The sequence below is a fragment of the Crotalus tigris genome, unplaced genomic scaffold, assembly GCF_016545835.1.
Source record: "Crotalus tigris isolate CLP2741 ecotype Arizona unplaced genomic scaffold, ASM1654583v1 scf7180000024340.7048381, whole genome shotgun sequence".
NCBI classification, from domain to species: Eukaryota; Metazoa; Chordata; class Lepidosauria; order Squamata; family Viperidae; genus Crotalus; species Crotalus tigris.
Genome location: NW_024100510.1, coordinates 2,104,999 through 2,127,862, shown reverse-complemented (window position 1 = coordinate 2,127,862; position 22,864 = coordinate 2,104,999). Strand labels below are relative to the sequence as shown.

At 39.8% G+C, this 22,864-nt stretch overlaps 2 protein-coding genes across 2 annotated transcripts in view; one reads left to right on the top strand and one right to left on the bottom strand.

The window, feature by feature from the left end:
* Positions 1–12,746, top strand: part of FTCD (formimidoyltransferase cyclodeaminase) — a 33,495-nt gene extending 20,749 nt beyond the window's left edge. The window contains exons 12-14 of the mRNA XM_039326398.1: positions 9,788–9,926; positions 10,107–10,202; positions 12,212–12,746. Of these exons, the coding sequence (XP_039182332.1) occupies positions 9,788–9,926; positions 10,107–10,202; positions 12,212–12,298 (322 nt within the window). The 3' untranslated portion in view covers positions 12,299–12,746. The remainder of the gene's footprint in view (positions 1–9,787; positions 9,927–10,106; positions 10,203–12,211) is intronic.
* A 6,086-nt stretch (positions 12,747–18,832) lies between these two features.
* COL6A2 (collagen type VI alpha 2 chain) overlaps positions 18,833–22,864 on the bottom strand; it is a 63,549-nt gene continuing 59,517 nt past the window's right edge. Inside the window, exon 28 of the mRNA XM_039326270.1 lies at positions 18,833–22,579. Within this exon, the coding sequence (XP_039182204.1) occupies positions 21,972–22,579 (608 nt within the window). The 3' untranslated portion in view covers positions 18,833–21,971. The remainder of the gene's footprint in view (positions 22,580–22,864) is intronic.

Here is a 22,864-nt window from a genome sequence, read left to right as displayed (position 1 = left end):
TTCATTTCCCTTATAAATCCTCAATATTAAGCCAAATAATCCTTTGTTTTTTATTATTTTCCAACAATAATTAAAATGTAATAATCAAAATTCCCTTCATCTCAAAGTGTCCCTTTAGCTCATTAATTGAGACTTTAGGATCTTCTCTAATAAATCCGAAGACCCTATTTTTTAAATCTAGCTCTAGGTTTCTTTTTATGCCAACTAGGCTTCCATACCAATGCTTTTAGATCATCAGATAGATCTCCCTTCATTCTTGTACATGTTACTTGAACTGAAGGAGACCATCTAATTGTCAATTTTCTAAGGAAACTGGCCCATTTATAATCATTAAGTTGTCGCCCTGGTAGCACAGGTCCCCGTATTTGCTCTAATATATTTGTCTTCCATTCAATCTGGTCTTCTTCCTCCTCAGGTTTCATCTGGTTTAAGTAGTAAATCATGTCCAATTTTGTAGTTGTTGTGTGATTGTCTTTGTCACAGGTCGGCAACATGTGGCTCCGGAGCCGCATGCGGCTCTTTGAGCCTTTCCTTGCAGCTCCCAGCCTCTTCTTCCATTTGCAGAGAGAGACAGAGACAGAGCTTCTCTCTCTCTCTCTCTCTCTCTCTCTCTCTCTCTCTCTCTCTCTCTCTCTGTGTGTGTGTGAGAGAGAGAGTGGACTCACGGTGTTCTTTCATGAGCTGAAAAGCTTTTCGGGTGGGGCTCCTCTGCTGCATCTCTGCAGGAAGCAGGAAGGGCAGGAAAGAGCTAGCTAGCCCAGCTATGCTGACTCAGGAAATCTGGGAGTTGAAGTTCATAAGTCATAAAAGAGCCAGGTTGCCTACCCCTGAGCTAGCCCAATAAGAATGTGTGTCAGCTGGTTGGAGAACAGCTTGAAGCCAGCTTGCCAGGTGAGCAGAAGATCAGAGAGAGGAAGAGAGGGGGAAGAGAGAGGAAAGAGAGAGAGAGAGAAAAAAAAGAAAAAGAGAGAAAGGGGGAGAGGAAAGAGAGGGAGAGGAAAGAGAGAAAGGGAGGGAGGGAGAGGAAAGAGTGGGAGAGGAAAAAGAAAGGAAAGAGGGAGAGGAAAGAAAGGGAGAGAGAGACCCTTTTGACATCTAAAATGAAGGTAACACTGCATATATCCTTTTTTACCTTTATGATGTATATATATATATACATAAACATACACACACACATACATATAATAAAGGTAAAAAAGGATATATGCAGTGTTATCTTCATTTTAGATATCAAAAGGGTTTTGTGGCTCCCAGTGTTTTGTTTTCGGTGGGAAACGGTCCAAGTGGCTCTTTGAGTGTTTTGGGTTGCCTACCCCTGGTCTAAGTTATCAATAGGCTGTACTTGTTGATCTTTAACGCTTTCCGTCTTGATATTATTTTCTTCCTCTTCCAATGTTTTTTGAATTGTAGGTTCTTTAGTTACAATCATTATTTGGTTGTCTAAAATTCAATACATTGTATTTGTTGATCTTTACAGTCCTCTGTCTTGGTGTTAATTTCTTCTGCTTCTGTTTTTTGGATTATAAATTTCTTAGTTGCAATCAGGGTTTCGCTTTGTAGATTTAAGCTGGAGTCTTTGTCTTTCAGTCTAGATTTAATTATCTCAGTAGCTTCAAGAATTTTTTCAAGTATAAGTTTATAATTAGCTAAGATTTGTTGCTGGTCCTCCTCCATCCCTGGCATGGTTAAAGACGGTCTTTTAGTGAAGGCTATTTATTAAGCAAAAGTCAGTAAGTATTCATCTTCACAGTAAAAAGCAGTTTCATCGCCCAGCTGTTCTCTCAGCTTTTAATCTCTTTTAGATAATAACCAAGGATAAATCTGGGCTATGAGCAGGCCTCTTTGTCAGAAATATTCATTTGCTATACCATCTTTCACCACAAGATGTCCTCAACAGCATTTAAGAAGAGCCCGGTCCAGCGGCCCCAGAACACCCCACTGGCGCCGGCATTTTGTGGCACCCGGCGCCAGTATTTTGTGTCATCTCGCAGCCCGCCTTGCCTTGCGTAGCCCTCCTGTCAAGCCCCCGTGGGCTCAACATTCACGGGGGGGAAGGCAAGTGGTCCCAGCCAAGCCAGTGCTCCGGATGGCGGCCACCACACAGTTGATCGCCAAGACCACTGTGTGGTGCCGTGTGACTCGGCCATACCAGCAGCTCCGGAGGGAGGCCGCCGCACAGCTGGTTGTCAGGAGCCAGGCACAACAGACCTACCAGTTAGTATAGAAGGCTCCAGCGACACTGGCGGCGCAGAAGGTAGTTTGGTAGCAGTGCTGAAGGGCAAGGTATGTAGATTGGGAGCAAATCTACAGCTACCAAGAGGGAGAAGCACCTATCAGGTCCCCCTCTCGGCCCTGAAGCAAACAGGTGAAGCCTTCCAGACCCGCTAAGAAATGGACAGAGGCAAGATGCTGTGACCCAATAGGAGCGATACAGCACAGCGATGCTGTAAGGCAAAGGTGGCAGCAGGCCTGGTTTGTAATGGTCTTTAGTTTGGAGTAAGTGTGAACTGGTTGTACTTTCTGCCATAGAAGAGCCATTTGCTGTCCTTCCATCCGCCCTGAGTTATTCCTTGAGTCTCCCACACTTTATTGATCCTTAAACGTATTCAAAAATACCATCGTTGTATCCGTATAACGCCTAAGGAAAATTTATAACTTTAGCTTTAAGTATTATTGCTTAAAGAAACATCAGTAAGAATATTCTCTTGCAAAATACTACCATATGTAGAATATAGTAAACAAAATATAAGGGGAAAAAAGCCCAGAAAAAAATTGTGATAATGAACAGTTTGGATCCTGACAGTTTTGCATTGTAATACTGTTTGTACACAGTAAAATTATTTGAAACCAACATTTTGTGTTGTTCTAATGCACAACTGCACAAATATGAATGTAATCTCTGTGGAGATTACAAAAATTTGGTTAAAGCATTCATGTTTGCTGATATTTATTTCCTTTTAAAAACTGGTCTGATTCTTCCATTTATTGTTTAAACTGGTTTAATACTTTCATTTATTTCCTTTTATTCCCTTAAAACTGGTTTGATTCTTCCATTTATTGCCATTTATTCTCTTAAAACTGATTTAATTCTTCTGTTTATTTATTTCTGATTCAGGAAACCTATAACCTCCATGCCATTTTTCACTTTTTTTATTCCTTTCTGCTTTGCTTTTTATTCCCTCTCTTTTATATATTTTCTTTCATCTTCACTGAAAGAAAATCCCTCCAGGTCCCCACTAGAATCTATGGTTCAAATGAAAGCAGCCTGTTTTTATTTATTATTTATTAACTTTCTGTAAATCTTGGCCCCACATTTAAAGGCCGGGTAAACATGCATTAAAATACATGCAGCAGCGGCACAGCATTAATGGCGGCTGGGGCTGTCTTTCTTGCCTCAGCCTCGTAGGTGGTGGCAATGGTAGGGGGGGCGGCCTGGTGTCTGAAGCTGCCTCAGCTGGCTGCTGGCCTCAGCAGGCCCCAATGAGGCAGCTTTCACACTCACCAGCTGCCCAGCCTTGTAGCAGCAGTGAGGGTGGGCGTGCATGCGCCAGAGTGTGAAAAATGGTCTTAAGTCACTTTTTAAAGTGCCGTTGTCACTTCAAACCATCACTAAGTGAACTGTTGTAAGGTGAGGACTACTGTACTTTATCACTTTTTTCCTTTTTGGGGGGGTCATCAAGTTTACATCAGGTTTTTGGCACCTTGCTAGGTGACTGGAAAAGCCCTGTTACACTATCCAGATTGCAGCTGCTTTCTTGCAGGTATGTGGAATGGCGTGAGACCCACAGGATTTGCAAAGTTAGGTGAGGAAGTTGGTTACAGCTTTTTAGGAAAGATAAAATAGACAATCAAGAATGCTTTATTGACCATTCTTTGTCCAGATTTTATATCAGTTGCATCTGCTAATACAGGCGTTCTGCTTCAGATTTCTCTGCTATTTTCAGTATCTGGTAAAATGAATTTTCCAACAACCTGTAAAATCCAACACACTGCTTTCATTGTTTAATTCCCACCTCCTAGATTGTTGATTCAGGGAATATTCATTTCTTTAGTGTTAACTAATAGTGTTAGTTATCTAGAGATAGATTTGTATTGGTTGCTTCAGTTTTTTTATATCTTTTGTGTTTTTTAGACTCCAAGTCTTGTACACCCACCCAAAAATGACTACAGCCAAAAAATCAAAAACAGATAGTGGAATATCATTCCAAAAGGCCTGGACACAGTCATTTGGAGTGATTGAATGCAGTAGAAAAGTATTGTGTGTTATATGCAACGAAAGTGTTGTGTGTCGCACATCAAGTGTCAGACGGCACTTTGAAACCAGCCACAGAAATGTTGCTGAACTTGGTGATAATGAAAAAAAAGAGTTTATTGAAGGGAAATTAAGGAGCTATCATTCCCAGCATCTTAGCTTTTCCAACTATCTTTCCAGAATGAATCATCTGACAGCTGCCAGTTTTAAAATTTCACTGTGCATAGCAAAACATGGTAAGCCCTCTCTGATGGAGATATTATCAAAACAGCCATGTTATCTGGAAGTGATTCTCTTTTTCATGATTTCCCAGACAAGGATAAAATTATTCAACGCATCTCTGAGATACCACTGAGCAGAAACACTGTTAAAGATAGAGTCCAGCGCATGGCAAATGATGTTAATCAGCAGCTCACCACTGACTTACAAAAGGCAGCCTGTTCCTCTATGTGCGTGGACGAAAGCACAGATATCAATAACCATGCAAGGCTGGCAGTAATTTTGCGTTATGCTGTTGGTGACATCATGAGAGAGGAGCTGCTGAAACTGATGTCTTTGCCTGAAAGAACACAAGGTGTAGATATGAAGGAAGCTTTTTTGTCACAAAACATAAGACCAGAAAAGGTGGTTTCAATTACAAGTGATGAAGCATCTTCTATGGTGGGGGCAACATCTGGTTTCATACAGTTGTTTCTTCAATAAAAAAAACAAAGTAATTCAATTCCACTGCCTCATTCACCAGGAAGCTCTGGAAAGCAATAAAAAATTTGACAATATCCTCAAAGACGTCACAAAAATAGTGAATTATATCATGGCTCGTGCTCTGAATTGTCGGCAGTTTCTAGTACTACTTGAGGTTCAGGCACAGTATGATTGTTTGTTTATGTATAACAATGTCCGGTGGCTGAGCAGAGTCCTGGAGAGATTTGTGGCCTGCTTGGATGAAATTCGGCTGTTTATGCATGAAAAAGGGCAAGAATATCCACAGCTCACTGATATGACCTGGCTTACCAATCTCATGTTTTTTACAGACTTTACACACCACTTCAGTCTGCTCAACAAGCAGTTACAAGGTGCAGGGAAAAGAGCAGAAAGGATGTTTTGTGACATCAAAATGTTTGAGAGAAAACTGGAGGTTTTTGAAAGAGACCTTGAAAGTGGGCAGTTGAAATATTTTCCTACTTTAAAAGTTCATTTAGAAAATTCTACATCATTTGCAGACAATCCTACAAGCCATCAGGAAATTTACATGGAATTTTCTAGCATTGTAGTTGCTGCAAAGGTAAATTTTAATAACAGATTTTCACAGTTCCGTAAGATGGAGACAACCCTGTGTTTTCTTACTTCTCCAGGTAAAGCCAAATTTGAAGACCTTGATCTTTCCTGCTTAGAATGGTTAGATTTAGGAAATCTAGAAATGGAGCTACTGGAATTTCAGGAAAATACTATCTGGAAAAATAAATTCTGTGACTTGCGTGAAACACCAGAGAAGATGGAAAGGATGACAAAGGACAGCACAGTTAGTGCTGAGAACGAAATCCTCAAAGTGTGGAATTCTCTGCCAGATAATTTTAAATCCATGAAAGCACTTGGGATTACTTTCCTTACTTTGTTTGGATCATCTTACGCCAGTGAGCAGCTGTTTTCAGCTTTGAATTATATAAAATCTGACATCAGAAGCAGACTAACAGATGACCTGAGTGCTGCATGTGTTGCTCTCAAAATTACAGACTATGAGCCAAGGGTAGATAAGTTATCAGCAGGCATACAATAGCAAAAATCACATTAATTCTTTAAAAGCATGCCACAGGGTGTAATAAGTTGGGGGTTTGTAGTCACTGAGTTGTGGGAGGCATGGAGAGAGCCTCAGCCAATCTCACTGTTTACATTACATTTGATAATAAAGGTTCTTTCAAATGCAAACTTTTCCTTTTCAATAAAAATTTGTATCATTGAAAGCTCCGCTGTTGTGTTTTTGGGAGGTGGAGTGAGTGGGGGATTTTTACTTTTTGCCTCGTTTTGCTCTTTTAAAAAGAACACACCCCAATGCCCCCCTGCATAGCCAGAAGCCTCGCGCCATCGCTGTTTTCCTGTTGTGCTCCATCTCTTTCCTTTCCTTTGAAACAATCCCCCAATCCTCCTGTTCCTTCCTTCTGAATTCAAATGAGAGAAAGCCAAGTTTTTTCTTTTGTGGTCTTTACATATTTAGCCTGCAGCTAGAAGGAAGTGGGGAAGAAAACCATCACGAGATACACTTCTGTTTTAACTTTTTTTCCTTGTTGCTTTTTGGAGTTTTCATCCTGCTTTTATGAGAGGGCAGCGTTGGGGAGGGGGTGTAGCTATCCTTCTCCAAGCCATCAGCTGAGCAAGACACCTGCCTGCCTGCCTGCACACTTCCCCCTGTCCGAGGCTTTCATTGAGGATTGGCGGGGGGGGGGAGCTGTTTGGTTTTTAATTCGCCTCCCATCTGCTGGGTGGTTGCAGCAGGTTTTGGTCTCTTCTGTTGTGCTTTGAGGTTACCCATGAAGCACCTTTGTTTTGGGGGGATCCCCACTCTGGTTGCTAAGCTTGCTTAAATCCTCTTCCACCTCCTCCTTACCGGAGCCCCCCTTTGTCTGCAACCTGTCCTAGCCCCTGCCTCACCTTACCTTGCCCCACAGCAATGGCACCCCTGCCCTGTGCCCTCCCTTGCCTCACTTCAACCTGCAGGACGAGCCTTCTACCCGCTGCCTCACTCATCAAAGAACCTCTGGATCGCTCCCAATCCTGCCTGGCCCCCACAGGCCTCTCTCTCCAGGAGCAACATCGAGGTGGCCACGCTCACCCTGGCCACACCCACCCACACTGCCATGACTACCATAGCCATGCCCACTTGGTGGCCATGCCCACTGGGCCATGCCCACTTGGTGGTCACGCCCACTGGGCCACACCCATTTGGTGGCCATGCCCCTGGCACCCGGCGATGCATAAGTGGGTTTCAGGTTGTACTTTGGGCACTCGGTCTCTAAAAGTTTTGCCACCACTCCCCTAAGTAGTCAGACGCCACCATTTTAGAGGGTGGGGGGAAAATGTCCCCTGTCTCAGCAGAGAGGGAAGAAATTTCAAGAGGCTTTTTACAGGAAAATAGTTGGGATGCAAAGAAGGTAAGATCACACCCAATTCTTCCGCGGTGCTTTCAAAAGTGCTTGTTAGTGATTTTGGCCTTGGCTGGTAATGGCTTGGTAATGGGCCATGTTAATGGCCAATCTTTTTCCTGTCGGTCCAAAGAGCTGCCCGGGATCAATCGGGATGACTGCTGCCCTTCCGTGATCACTCAGAGGTCCTCTTCATGCTCGTCGCCTCTCTAGGGCGACTTTCAACCTTTTTCAGGCTCCCCCGGTGGGAGAAAAACTGGACAGCGGAGAGAGCGATCACTCTGGAAGTCCGCCAGCACCCCGATTGCAAACCGGAAGCCGTCATTTGCATTTTTTGAGCGAGTCGTTGAAGCCCCTGGAGGCTTATCTGTTGAAGCCCCTGGAGGCTTATCTGAATAGTGCAAATGGGTGTGGAGTTTTCTTGGAACTGTTGAAAGGACTGTGTTGTAGACTGGAGATAGATGATGTTGTATCTCTCCCCCTCTGTTGAGAGAGGGCTGCAGGAAAGAAGATCTCTGTTTATTTGGTATCCAGAAACTAAAATGGCAATAGCATGTTTCTGGGATGGCTGACAAAATAGAGTTGAGAGTAGGTGGGTTTTTATACATTCTTTGGGGCTTTGCCTGTTCCTGTGTAAGAATGTGTCCTTTAATATTTTAATGGCTGTTGCCAGATTCTTATGGGTTAACATAGATGGCTATGGACTGGCTCTACAGGCAAGAGAAGAAATGCAAATCCTAGGTGTTTCATTTGTCTGAACTAATCTTGTCAGTTTGGCTTTGCCTATTGTGATGTTTATTTAGCTGGCTATTCTTTCTTTATGAGTAGTGTGGCCCAGTTTTTCTGAATGGATTACAAAATCTCCATTCCTAAAGACTAGCCTCTTTCTGCCTTTAAGAAGATAGTGCCCTTCTTCTTTAGGGAAAATATAATATTCTGCCTCTTTTAATATTCCCCTAAATATTTCATTCTCTGGCAGAAGGGGGACTCCCCACAGATGTAATGGCTGAACGGATTATGAGCTTCTCGACATAAGGATGGCTCAGACTACTGTTGCATTAATTGCACAATTACAAAAGAAAAGAAAAGAAACCAAATAGAAAATATAGCAGACCTTCAGGCCAGGAGGTGACAGCTGCACAGGACAGGGACCTGGAGCTGGAGCCGAAGGGGACAGGTGAGGTCCTCTAGCCAATCAAAACTGGGGCTCTGATTAGAATAGAATGAAATGCTGGAGACCATCCACTCTGAAGGACAAGAGCTTTGATTGGAAAATAGCATTTTTGAAATGAAGCTGGAGAAATGGCTGTGGGTGTATTTCAGTGGGCCGGGAGGGGAAAGAGGATGAAGTCATCCATTTCTACACCAAGGAAGTGCTGGGTGATCTGCCCTGGTGGTAGCCAAGCAAAAAATGTTGATGGGGGGGGGGGGAAAGAGTAAGTAAAGGAAAAGTTTGAATTTTAAAGCCAAATTAAGTTTGAAAAGATTTAGGATTAAGGAATGATTGAAATATTGAGGGGCAATTAGGCTTAATAAGAACTGAAAAAGGGATATATAGTGATTTAACTAATTTTTACAAATAGAAGTGAAATATAAATTGACTAGAAAGATAGATGTTATGATAGATAAATAGTATAGTATCTTTATAATATATGAAATATAAAAATACTGGGATGATATATTTAAATGGAAAATTTGGATATTTAGATGTTAAATACTGGGAAAAATATGATTGACAAGAATTGTTTGAATATTATGGAGAAATTGAGCTTAAACAAGATTTATAAAAATAAGATACATGGCGAATCAATAAGATGACTCTTGCGAAAAACATTAAGGTGATAAGAAAAAAATGCTACCTATGGACACTACTATTGTTGGTATAAATATAGAAGAGAATGTTTTTATTTAGTCATTTAAATATGGAAAATATCAAATATTAGAAATTATATTTGTTTAATGTAGAAGGAGAATATCACTGGGTGAAGAGAAGATCAAGGAAATATATTATCAATTGATATACTAATTAGGGAAATATAAAAATTAATTATTATTGATTGTTTATTAACTATTATTAATTGTATATTCTTTTCTAAAAAATTTATGAACCAAGACAACATGCTGTACACCAGGCACTAAGGTTCTTATTGTAAAAAAACAAATAAAACTTTTATATATATATATATATAAAGACTGTCTTTGGCAGATATAGTGAACCTGGGTCTGTTATTACACTACACTGGCTTTCCTTAGAGGGTGGGCATTCTATTTTTTCTCTTTGTATTGAATAGATGTGTTTTTATTGCAAGATAGATGCCCTTATAACTGCTTCTTTTGGGCTTCACTGGGCTGGGATTGTCCTCCCAGAGTTATTTCATTGTTTCTTATTCCCTATCTGCAGGCGTACAGCAGCCATGCAGCTAGGCCTGAAGAATGCTGTTGATGTCCCTTTCTCCTTGGCAGAAAAAGTGAACTCTTTATGGCCTTTTTTGAAAGAAATGGCACAGCATGGAAACATAGCCTGCAAATCAGATATCCAGGTATTTATGCTGCCTAGTTTGAGGACAGAACTGATCTTTAGTTGTGTAACTAATTATTTTATTGAGCTGAACTCCTGCCACAAATTGGTTGAGGCCATGGACTCAGTTGACAGCATGAGGTTGGTAGGTTCCATTTTCCCTGATCATTGGCATCTCTTCTCCTTCTCTTTCTGATTTTAGGTGGCAGCTAAAGCTTTAGAAGCAGGAGTGTTTGGGGCCTATTTCAATGTCATCATCAACTTGAAAGATATAACAGATGAAGATTTCACACAACAGGTAGGAATTGTTCACATTTGCTTAGAACTGTGGACAATTCAGTATTAGTTTGTATTCTTAAAAAAAGGCTGAAATAGCTCTGCAGCTTTGTTAAGAATGGTTGAGAGGATTTGGATGCTGTGAGTTGGACTGGAGGGCTGATGACTCCCTTGCTAGACTCTGGTTTTTTTACATTTTTCTCTAAGATAAGAGACACTTGATGGAAGGTGTTTCCCAGATGACTTAGATAATAGAGTTCTTTAAGTCAAGGGTTTCAACCACAATTTCACAGTTAAGGAAAATCTAAGAGATGATACAGTTTTTAGATAGATGCCTCCAGTCTCACAGACATTGTCCTCTCTCTGGATCTTAGTTTGAATTCATGCTTTAGAGCTTATTTTTTAACTATGCCTTACTTAGTTCAAGTATGGTAGGGAATGAATGTTTTATCACAATGACTCAAGAAATTCACTAAACTTCCCCCTTATGATGAAGACCTCACTTCCCTTAGAGCAGGGCTTTTCAATCTTTTCACCTATTGTACCACTTTTAGGATATGGCAATATCCGAGTACCAACAATCGCCTAGCAAGGTGCCAAAAACTTGATGACCAAAAAAAAAAAAAAAGGAAAAAAGTGATGAAGTACAGGTAGTCCTTGACTTACAACAGTTTGCTTAGTGACTGTTCGAAGTTACAATGGCACTGAAAAAGTGCTCCTCAAGCCACAGCCAAGCAAGACACCTGCCTGCCCACCCGGCAGTGCTCTTCCTCCTGTCCGAGGTTTTCATTATTGTGAGCATTTCTGTTGAGGATTGGCAGCAGGGATGGGGTGAGGGAGTGTTTGGTTTTATTCCCCCCGTCTGCTGGGTGGTTGCAACATGTTTTGGTCACTTCACATGACACTGGGACACTGTGACCGTCATAAATATGAATCAGTTGCCAAGCATCTGAATGTAAATCACAAGACCCTGGAGATGCTGCAACATTCCAGTTGATCGGCACTTCTTCTGGGCTCAGCAGAAGCTCCAGGATCAGTGCTGAGCTCCAGTTGGAGCCTGGCGCTGATCCTGATGCTTCCACTGAGCCCTGACAGTCCTGAAGAAATGCTGATCCTGGCGCTTCCGCTGAGCCCTGACAGCCCTGCAGCTCCAGCCATCTCTCGCTCAGGTTTGTGCGGTGCTGCCATCAGTTAAGCTCATTCCTCTCCCCCGCTACCACTTTTCTCGGATGGTCATGTACCACCTGCCAGGTGCCAATGTACCACAGGTGGTACCCGTACCACTGGTTGAAAAGCCCTACCTTAGAGCAGTGTTTCTCAACTTTGGCAACTTTAAGATGTATGGACTTCAGCTCCAAGAATTCTTCAGCCAGCATTTCTGGCTAAGGCATTCTGGGAATTGAAGTCCACACATCTTAAAGTTACCAAAGTTGGGAAATAATGCCTGAGACTAGAGCTACTTATCAGGGATTTGTCAATTTTAGCTGTTCTTTTGAATCAAAATAGTTTTAAAAGGAAAAGTTCCCACCTCACCCTTCGTTATTCTCTCATGTCTCCTCCCTCAGCCTATTTTTTTTCTATCTGTCTGAGCATGGGTGTCTGTTATTTTGCTTTATTGTTTTGCCCTAATTGGCTACTCTTGAGATCTATATGCTGTGCTTGTCACATTTTTGTGCTGAGCTACATTCCATTCTGAGAATCTGATCTTCCTTTGTTTATTTTGCTATACTTATGTATTAATATATTTATGCTATCATTTTTGCAAAATCTTATCATATAGTATTACACAGTTTGAAATCAACCCAGGAAAAAACCCTTTACTTACTATATATGGCAACTGAGTTGCAGCATCCTCACATAATGTGTCCAAATAGGATAATTTGAGCCTGGCTATGCAAAGTACCACTCCTTCATGAATAATTCAGTACTAAAGTACATTCTCTCTCTCTCTCCCTCCCTCTCTCTCTATGTCTTGTCTCTGTCTCTGTCTCTCTCTGTCTCTCTCTGTCTCTCTGTCTGTCTCTTTTGCAGATGCACAAGAATATTTCCTACTTCTTAGAGGAAGCCCAAAAGAATACAACAGTTATCCTAGATCATCTGGACAAGCGGGCAATATGAAGCTAAATATATAAAATTCTCATCTGTAGTACTGGTAACCTGCATTCGGACAGATTAGAGAAAAAGAAAAAAATTATAAGTTACTTTTTATTCTATACATGCATGAATTTTGTTGCAAATCCAGAGTTTTTCTGCCATGACCAACAAGGATCTCTTTTTGTTGCCCACTGCCTGTTATCCCATTTTAATAATCATGATAGCAGTATGAAGTAAGTTTCAGTGACCCATCAATGTTCAAAAATCTTCTGTAGAAAGCTTTACATCTACTACAAAATAGCTATACAGCTTATAGTTTCAGCCATCATGCCAAGATTGTTAAATTAAGCAAAGTTACTGATAGGAAAATACTGAGACCTCCAGCACAATCATTTGGTTCATTATTTGAATGCCAAATGTATCTTGAATGGAATTTTGTAAAATGGAAATAAATCATGTTGTCCTCAATAAACACTGGCTATAAGGAGGGTTTTTTGTGTGCGTCCTAATGCATCAGTGCTTAGATACCTTGTTTCCCCGAAAGTTAGACCCAGCCCGATAGTAAGCCCTAGACTGATTTTGGAGGGTGGGCCTAATATAAGCCCTACTCTAAAACTAAGCCCTAATTTTGGGGTGAGGCGCACCCCTAAAATCAAGCTAGAATGGGGGTAGGGGGGTAAAGCTGCCCCACACACCCCATACCTATTTACCGGTAGGACCACCGCAGCTAGGCCTCCCACACCCCGGCACATGTTGCGCCACTAGACTTCTTCTGAAGCTGCTTGCTGCCACTTGCGGCCGGACGCCATGTGGTGCATTGCGCTGTTGCCGCTCCTCCTAGCAGGACGCTGCATGGTGCTTTGGGCTGTTTCTGCTGCTCGTGCACTTCAGGCTGCTTCTGCTGCTTGCACAGCACTTTGGGATGCTTCTGCTGCTTGCACGCTTTGGGTTGCTTCCACTGCTCGTGCACTTTGGACTATTGCTGCTCGCGCGCTTTGGGCGCTTCCATTGCTCGCAGCAGGTAAAGTGGCACTTTGGGCCGTTTCCACTGTTTAAATGGCCCAAAGGGCCATTCAGCGTCCTGCTACAAGCCGCAGAAATGTGCAAAGCACCATGCAGCATCCTGTCAGGAGGACCAGAAATGGTGCAAAGCACCATGAGGCATCCTGCTGGGAGGAGCGGCAACGGTGCAATGTACCACATGGAGTCCAGCTGCAAGTGGCGGCAAGCAGCTGCAGAAGAAATCAAGCAGTGGTGTGACAAGTGTTGGGGTGTGGGAGGCCTGGCTGTGGTGGTCCTAAGGTAAGACATTCTCCAAAATTAAGACCTAGTGCCTCTTGGAGGCAATATATATATATAAGTCCAGGTCTTAATTTCAGGGAAATTAATAATGCTGTGGCATTATGACCATGGAAAGATGTACTGCATTTATTCTTATGTACTTAAAGAGCGAGACTGCATTTATTCTTATGTACCTAAAGAGCGAGACTGATGGAAACATGTCACTCTTAGAAGAAAACAACCAATAGCAAAGCCCCTACTAACTACCCTAGCCCACTCCAACAAAGCCCCTGTGGAACTGAACAATTGCTTCATAGCTTCCCCCTGGAAGAAAATATACATTCACAAAATAGCATTCATCAATGGTTTCTAAAAAAATGAGGCCCAATCCAGTATTCCAGACTTCCCTAGGAAAAAAAAGGTGAATATTGGTGATAGGAGATTCAATTTTTAAGGGGACAAATACTATAATCTGCAGACCAGGCAGTCTACCTAGGGAGGTATATAGTCTCCCTGGAGCAAAAATCAAAGATGTAACTGAGTACCTTAGTAAAATAATCAATCCCATGGATTACTACCCCTTTCTTCTCCTACATGTGGGGACCAATGACACAACAACAAATCTGAAAACAATTACGAGATTATGAACAGCTAGGGAAGAAAGTTAAACAATTAGGAGCACAAGTGGTATTTTCATCTATACTTCCAACAAAAGGCAACATCCAATGAGAGAGCAAAGGATTTTACAAACAAACCACTGGCTTAAAAACTGGTGTCATCAACAGAACTTTGTCTTCCTAACCATAGTCTGCATTACCTATATCAAGGGCTACTGGCAAGGGATGGACTGCACTTCACAAGAACTGGAAACAATATATTCAGAAAATGATTGGCTCATCTTAACAAAAGGACTTCAAACTAAAATTGAGGGGGAGAGGGGGCAAACCTCAAGACCTATAGAACCTAATTCCAAGTAAAAAAAAAAAACACTAGATAACCAATCACATAAGGAGGAAGAGAGTAAAGAGAGAGAGAGAAAAAGAAAAACATAATGAAATAGAGAGTGTTGGAAAGGCTGTAAATCCCAGTTACAAAGTAGGAGATATAAAAAACATAACCAAGACCAATAAAGGACTCAACGCTCAAAGTTTAGGGAGCAAACGGTGAACTTGAAGGCAGATACGATATATTTGCCATTACTTAAATTTGGTAGGATGAAACTCGTGACTGGAATGTAGTGATGGAAGGATACAAACTATTCAAAAGAAACAGACCTAACAAAAGAGGAGGTGGAGTTGCATTATATATGAAAGATCACTACATCTTTACAGAAATTCACAAAACCAAGGATGAAAACCTAGAATCCATATGGGATTCTAAAAGGGAAAACATGACATTAAATAGGTGTATACAGTAGGCCTCTCAACCAAGCAGAAGAAATAGATGAACTCTTTGCTAATCAATTAACAAATGTATGTAGGAAACATACCACAGTAGTAATGGGAGACTTTAAACTACCCTGATATCAACTGGAAGATAAACTCTGCAGCAAGTGGGAGATTGGACAGATTCCTAACCAACTTAGCTGACAACTTTGTCATCCAAAAGGTAGAGGAAGAAACTAGAGGAAAAGCTATACTAGATCTAATTCTTACTAATAGAGAAGAAGTGATAGAGGCAGTTGAAGTTGCCGGAACTTTGGATGAGAGTGACCACATCATACTGAAATTCAATATAATGAAAAAACAAGCAATAGAATATAATCCAACCAGTGTCTTAAATTTTAAAAGATTTTAACAAATCCTAAAGGGGAAAATAACTCAAGAAGCATGGGAAACACTGAAAAACATAATCATAAAAGCCCAGTCCAACACAATACCACTAAAAAAGAAAAACAAGAAATCCAAGAAGAAACCAGCATGGTTGCACAAAGATCTCTCTGACAAACTGAAAGACAAAAAGGTACAAAAAATGGAAAGAGGGACACATAACTAAGGCAGAATAGCCTGAACCTGCAAAGATGAAGTCAGGAATGCAAAGACTCAGAATGAACAAAGCCTTGCAACAAAAATCAAAAATAATAAAAAAGTCTCTTTCAACATATAAATAACAAAAAAAGTCAAAGAAGCAGTTGGCCCACTAAAGAGAGAAGATGGCAAGGAACTAATAGGTAGTAGAGAGAAAGAAGAGCTGCTTAACTCATTATTTGCATCAATCTATACACAAAAAGAAACTGCAGCCCAACCTACCAAAAACAACTGTACAAGACTAAAAATTAAAATATGCAAGAAAATGGTAAGCGAATACCTGTCTGACCTTGATGAATATAAATCATGGGATCTGATGGATTACATCCTAGAGTTCTGAAGGAGCTGGCAGATGTTATCTCAGAACTGTATTGTATCTTTAAAAAATCTTGGAGCACTGGGGAACTATAAGAGTATTTGAAAAGAGCTGATGTGGTTCTCATCTTCAAAAAAAAAAAGGGGGGGGGAACAGGCCCAGGAAACTACAGACCAATCAGCCTAACATCAATACCTGGGAAGATACTGGGGAAAATATTCAAAAAACATCTGTGAACATCTAGAAACAAATAACATTATAACTAGTAGCCAATATGGGTTTATTAAAAACATTCTTTGGCAAAGTGACTAAATTAGTAAATCAGAAAAATGCTGTGGGCATACTATATTTAGATTTCAGCAAGGCATTTGACAAAGTAAACCACAACCTACTTTTTGGTAAGCTAGAAAAATGTGGGAGAAACAGCATCACCACCAGATGGATTTATAGCTGGCTAACAAACCATACTCAATATGTAGTCCTTAATGGTACTACATCTATATGGAGGGAAGTAAGTAGTGGGATACCATAAGGTTCTGTCTTAGGCCCATACTCTTCAATATCTTCATGAATGACTTAGATGAGGGAATAGGAGAACTCATCAAATTTGCAGATGACTAAGCTGGCAGGAACAGCCAACACCGCAGAAGACAAGCTCAGGATCCAAAAAGATCTTGATAGACTTGAACATGGGCCTATCCAAGAAAATGAAATTTAATATGGAAAAAAGAAGGGTTATATACCTGGGCAGGAAAAACCAAAGGATTACAGATTAGGCAAAATCTGGCTCAAAAACAGTAACTGTGAGAAGGACATTGGAGTCCTAGTGGACAAACACTTAAACATGAGTCAGCAGTCTGTGGCAGTAGCCAAAAAAGCTAATACGATATTTGGTTATATAAACAGAGGCACAGAATCAAAATCACATGAAATATTAATACCACTTAATAAATCCTTAGTAAGACCGTATACGGAATACTGCATCCAGTTTTGGTCATCACATTACAAAAAAGATGTTGAGACTTTGGAAAAAGTGCAGAGAAGAGCAACTAAGATAATTAAAGGCCTAGAGACTAAAACATATGAAGAACGGTTACAGGATTTGGGAATGGCCAGTCTAGAGAAAAAAGGACTAGGGGTGACATGATAGCAGTATTCCAGTATTTGAGAGGCTGCCACAAAGAGGAGGGGGGTCAATTTATTTTCCAAAGCACCAGAGGACAGGATAAGAAATAATGGATGGAAACTGACCAGGGAAGCAACCTGGAATTAAGGAGAAACTTCCTAACAGTGAGGACAATCAAACAGTGGAAAAACTTGCCTTCAGACGTTGTGGGTGCTTCATCACACTAGATTTTAAAGAAAAGATTGGATAGTCACTTGTCTGAAATGGTATAGGGTCTTCTGCTTGAGCAGGGGGCTGGACTAAAAGACCTCCAAGATCCCTTCCAGCTCTATTCTGATTCTTGATTCTTATCCTGATTACCTGGTCTCTTCATGACACTTTCTCTTTTATAAGTGTATTCTTTCATAATTCTATAAAGAGCTGCTTGAACCGTACTATTTCAGTTGACTAATGTTATCTGACATTGTTTGGAGGCCTTTGCTTTCCAAAAGTTGGAATGGACAGTCTAAGCCTTTGTACATAGACAAAAAAAAAAAGCCCCATGCTCTTCCTTGGAGAACCTGCAGGAAAAGACTCTTCACCAGCTGGTATGAGGCTTCCATCTCCAGTGGGAGAGATGAGAAGGGCAGGGGTTGCTTTTGAGGACATAGAAGGGCAGCGTCATCTTTCCCATCATAGAACGGAAGTGGGATTGCCTGGTTCTTGTTTTTGTGTCTCAGCTGCAAAATATTTTGGGGCTGCTCTGGAGAAGCAGCTTCAGTTATCTTAAATAATCTCCCATAGCAACCATTTTATTTATTTTCCATCTTGATACAGAAATGAATATACACTACGTTTATCAAGCACTTATGATTAAACTATTTTTTTCATTACTCAGTTTTTGTCAATGAGTAACCCTTTGCACTAGGTTCAATTATTTTTTTCACCTGAATAAATAAGTTGGCATGCCGTACCACCTACATATATAACTCAACAATGAATAAAATTCATACAGTATCATTGATTGCTCTTTGTCCTACTAACCAATTCTAGCCTGAATATACTTTGATTTCTGTTCAAGATTCTATACCAAGGGAACTTTCTATAAGAACAGGCAAAATGTGTATCTCGAGTACAGTTGTACAGATCTTTTATGAGCTGAAAAATCCTTGTATGTGGAATCTTGGTGTCTGTCAATGGCTTGCCAGCAGAGCAATTTCCCCCAGTGTCTCCTTTCCCCTGCAAGACTCACTCCTAGTTATTCTTTTACAGCACAAAGTAATAGTAGTATGAATAGAATATGCATAGTTGCAAAAAACTCTCTTTCTCCGTGTACAATTTTCATAATCTCCAATCCAGACTTTTTTCTTTATTATTTCTATTATTAATAACATATATATGCCACTCAGCGCTCAGCAATTCTGGGTGATTTACAAATTCTTAAAAATATTTGAAAATATGGAAGCAAAAATAAAAACCATAGAAATGATATTTTTTTCTTTGTTCCTTCTCATAAAATTCTTCAAAGCCTTAATAAGTCCCTTTTGTAAATCCAATATAGGAAAATTATCCAGGTCACGGTCACAAGGCAAAGAATTTGGCTATTCTCTTTATGAATCTGGTTGTAAGAAAGATTAGTTTCATTGGCCCTGGGCTTACAATATTGCATTGCTGACATGGGTCTGAGTGCTTCAGGGAAGAATGTACCTTTCCTAAAGTTTTACAGTATTGTACACAATGTTCACAATGGAAACCACAGGAAGAAACAAATAGAAATTAAACAGTTAATACAGAAGTTAAATAAATAAGGAAAATAGATGCAAAACATCAACAATTGTAATAAACTTTAATCATTTTTTTACTTTCAGCATAGTGGTAGTTCCAGCATGAGCTCAGATTCAGACTGAAGGACATTCATCCCAGCATGAGTATAGCTCTTCAGGAACTCCCTACATCAGCCAGAAATATTTTAAAATACTTCCATTCCTTTGTGCAGGTAGTCCTCGATATACAACCACAATTGAGCCCAAAATGTCTGTTGTTAAGTGAGACATTTGTTAAGTGAGTTTTGCCCCATTTTATGATCTTTCTTGCCACAATTGTTACATGAATCACTCCAGTTCATAAGTTAGTAACCTGGTTGTGAAGTGAATCTGGCTTCCCCATTGATTTTGCTTGTCAGAAGGTTGCAGAAAGTGATCACATAACCTTGGGACACAGTAATAGTCATAAGTACGAACCAGTTGCCAAGCACCTGAATTCTGATCATGATCATGGGGATGCTGCAAAAGTCATAACTGTGAAAAATAGTCATAAGTCACTTTTTTCAATGCCACTGTAACTTTGAACAGTTACTAAATGAACTGTTGTAAATTGAGGACTACCTGTACATTCTTATGCCCATGAACTTGGTGAGCTCTAAATGTGTTGAACTTCAGTGTAAGTGCTCCATCCAGCACAGCTTTTGAATTAAGGACAATATCTAGATACACTACAGTGAAGAATCCTGATGTTATATATTGTTAAATTCATAACAATTCCTGGAAGAAATACTAATGAAAAAACATTTTTGTATCAGCTATTCAGTTTATCATTTATAGACAGAAGAGTTATTAAGAGATTATCATTAAATCCAAAGGTGTAGATTATATGTCCAAGTCAAAGAATTTAGACAACTAAATAAAGTGGCAATAGCAAAGGATTTCCATATTTTTCTCATAATATCAATGGAACACGTTCATATAGTACCCAGGAACTATATAAATTGCACTTGAGGGAGGCATTATATAAGAGCAAAGACTGTAGCATAGTGTTAATTAAAAAAAGCTTTGAATTTAATAGGAAATTATGAACTAGAACTTATATTACACAAACATTTGCTTTATATTCTTGATTGATTATTAATTCTAATAATTAAAAAAATAATAAAATAAGCATATATGGTAAAAGAGCCATACCGATTCTTCTAAATCACTACAAAATGAATGACACTAATATTAAGATATTGTGAAAAAAGTTTTTATTTATCAGGAGTGCAATTTTGGCTCAAATAAGGATGTTATTCCAGAAACACTATTTCAGGAATACCTTGACATTGGGTAGTCATTGCTCATCAATTAGTATGGCTTTGCACAGTGGCAGATTGGATAGTTCATACTATATTTCAGAAAAAGTATAATCTATGATTTATGAAAAATGAGATTATTAGTAATTAGAAATAAGACCAAAGACACATTTTCACTAGAAGGTTGAAAGTATAAAAAAGGCAGTGTGGTGTGGAACAAAAAAACTCCCAAAACTATTTGGAGCTAGAAGTGTGCAAACCAGTAAAATATTCTCCATGTTAATAGGGCAGAATTCTGAATTACAAACATATGTTTCTAAAACCATATTTTGGTTTCATATCTTCATAATGTATGGACTTTTTATATTCATCTTCTTTGTTATGTAACACTTCAGTTGCCTCTCCCCCATCTCTTTAAAAATGTAGTCATGCTTTCTTTCAATTTTCCATGTAAATTTGCAGGCTGTAACAAAATTGGTTCTTATGCAATTTCCTTGATTGGGGAAAGCAATTTGATGGAACTGTTTATTCTAGTGCAGACCTAATAAAAGCAGAATGCTCAAATGCAGTTCCAATAGACTCCTTTATGCGTACAGTAGTACACTTTAAATTGGGATTCAGTTCAATAGTGCTTATCATTATTGTGAGAAAAAGAAAAATGGTTTGCCACGTCAAATCAGGGAAATTCCACATTTATACATGGAACATTGAAAACTGATGGCACTTGGCTTCAGTTAAATGTAGCACAAAATCCAGAAGAGAACCCAGCAGAATCTCTTTACATTATACTGATGTCCATTTTCAGTGAAAGACTCCTTCCTTGGGAGTAGAACAGTACTGGCACAGGAGGACTGGATGCCATATCTTAATAGTATAAGTAATCCCCCACTTACAATCAGTCACTTAGTTATGACAGACCCCTAGAAGTGATTTACAACCCACTTTCAAAGTTCAACCTCACCTTCTCTATTGGTGCTTGGCAACATTTATGGCCATTTGCAACACTCTGCAATTTATGTTTTTGCCAGAAATAGGCTTTACTTCCAGTTTCCAACAAAAACTGCCTCATAAAGAACAAAGGATTTGCTTAACAACCACAATATTCACTTTATGACTGCTGTATTTACTTAATAACTGACATAAAAGGTAATAAAATGAGTAGGTCATGTAGAGATTTGCTTTATAACCATCGTGACTTATGACTCTAATTGCCAGGCTCAATTACAGTCATAAGTTGAGGACTACCTGTATAGGAACAAAGCTTCTTTTCCTAGACCTTTCTAAGATGAAATAGCTATAGATATCTTTGTGAAGTCCATTTATTACATGCATCATGATATAGGGGAGACCATCCAATGTTGCAACCCTGAAGCAAGTACATGGAAAGAAAGGAAGACTAGGTGTTTACGAATGGAATAGGCCAAGTGCAAAACTCAGTATTGATAAAAATATTTTCTATTATTGTTTCAACTGCAAAATATCTCCTTTAAAACAAAGGAAATGTTAGCATCACAGTCAAGGCACAGTGGAATTACCCGTCTACCAGTAAATGGATGAGTGGGAAATAATGGGAGAGGAGGGTTAAGATGGATCCTTGGGGTAGCTGGAGATGAAAGTTCTTTATGCTTTATATTTAATGCACAGTTCCTCTATTCAGCACCAAAAGTATTACAATATAAACATCTTAAACAATGTTTTAAAGCATGACAAGTGATACTGTGGTGTTTTGTAGCCTCCTATTATTTTGTTTTCAATTAGCACCATAAACATTATTTGAAATGAGCCTACCAATTTTGAATATAAAAATAAATTCCCTTAAAAATTTGTGCCTACTGGCAGCATACTTTTGCTAAAAAAACATATAGCAATATAGGAGCTTAAAAGCTTTGGTGTCTATCTCACAACTAACAGATCCACTTAACAAATCTATCAAAAAAGTCGGGCTGGGAGAGACTTAGGTAGTCCTTCTCCCGGAAAATTGCTGACCGATCTCCTAGACTGATCTTCAGTAGGACATCCATGTCCACATCACTGCCTAGGGCCACAACTGTGGGCATAACATTCTGTTTCTTCATGGAATCAGTTGCCTCTTCCAGGTTTTTGTTGCCTGTAATACCATCTGAAATGAAGACAAAGGAGAGCTCTGCATTACGCCGAGCTGCCTTCTGCCTGTCTTGTGTGCTGATGACAAGGTTGTTGACAGCATATATGATGGCAGATCCAATGTTGGAAGAGGAGTCCAAATATTTGATCTCAGCTAAACGATCTGTGATGTCAGTAATATTGTATGTCAGTGGGAAAACTATGTCATGTTCATCCTCATTTCCATATTGTAGCAGGGCAATGCGTGCATTCATGTCGTCACTGTCACTTCTGGCCAGGGTGAGATGCTCAGCCACTGCTTCTATAAAACCATGAGCCCTACGAAAGTTCTGGCTGCCAATTCTTTCAGAACCATCCAGGAGGAAGACAATGTCAACTGGACGCTGTGTGCACTGGGCAACAGAAAGCTCTATGAGTAGGGAAAGGGAAAAAAAACAGACAATCAGGACTTTAGAATACATAACTCAAAAAGCTGGGGAAAGGATTTCATTCCATTCTGAGATTCTAAGACTGGAGATCAGGTATGGGAATATTCTTTTCTCATCTTCCCACATAACATAAACCATTTCTGTAACTTCATAGGCACACTGAGATTTTAAACTCTGAGAATGGCAGAGTTTAAAAATCAAGTGCTGTGTGGAATGGAAATAAGATCTCACCCATGCAACCAAAAAGAAAAAAGAAGTAGTAAAGC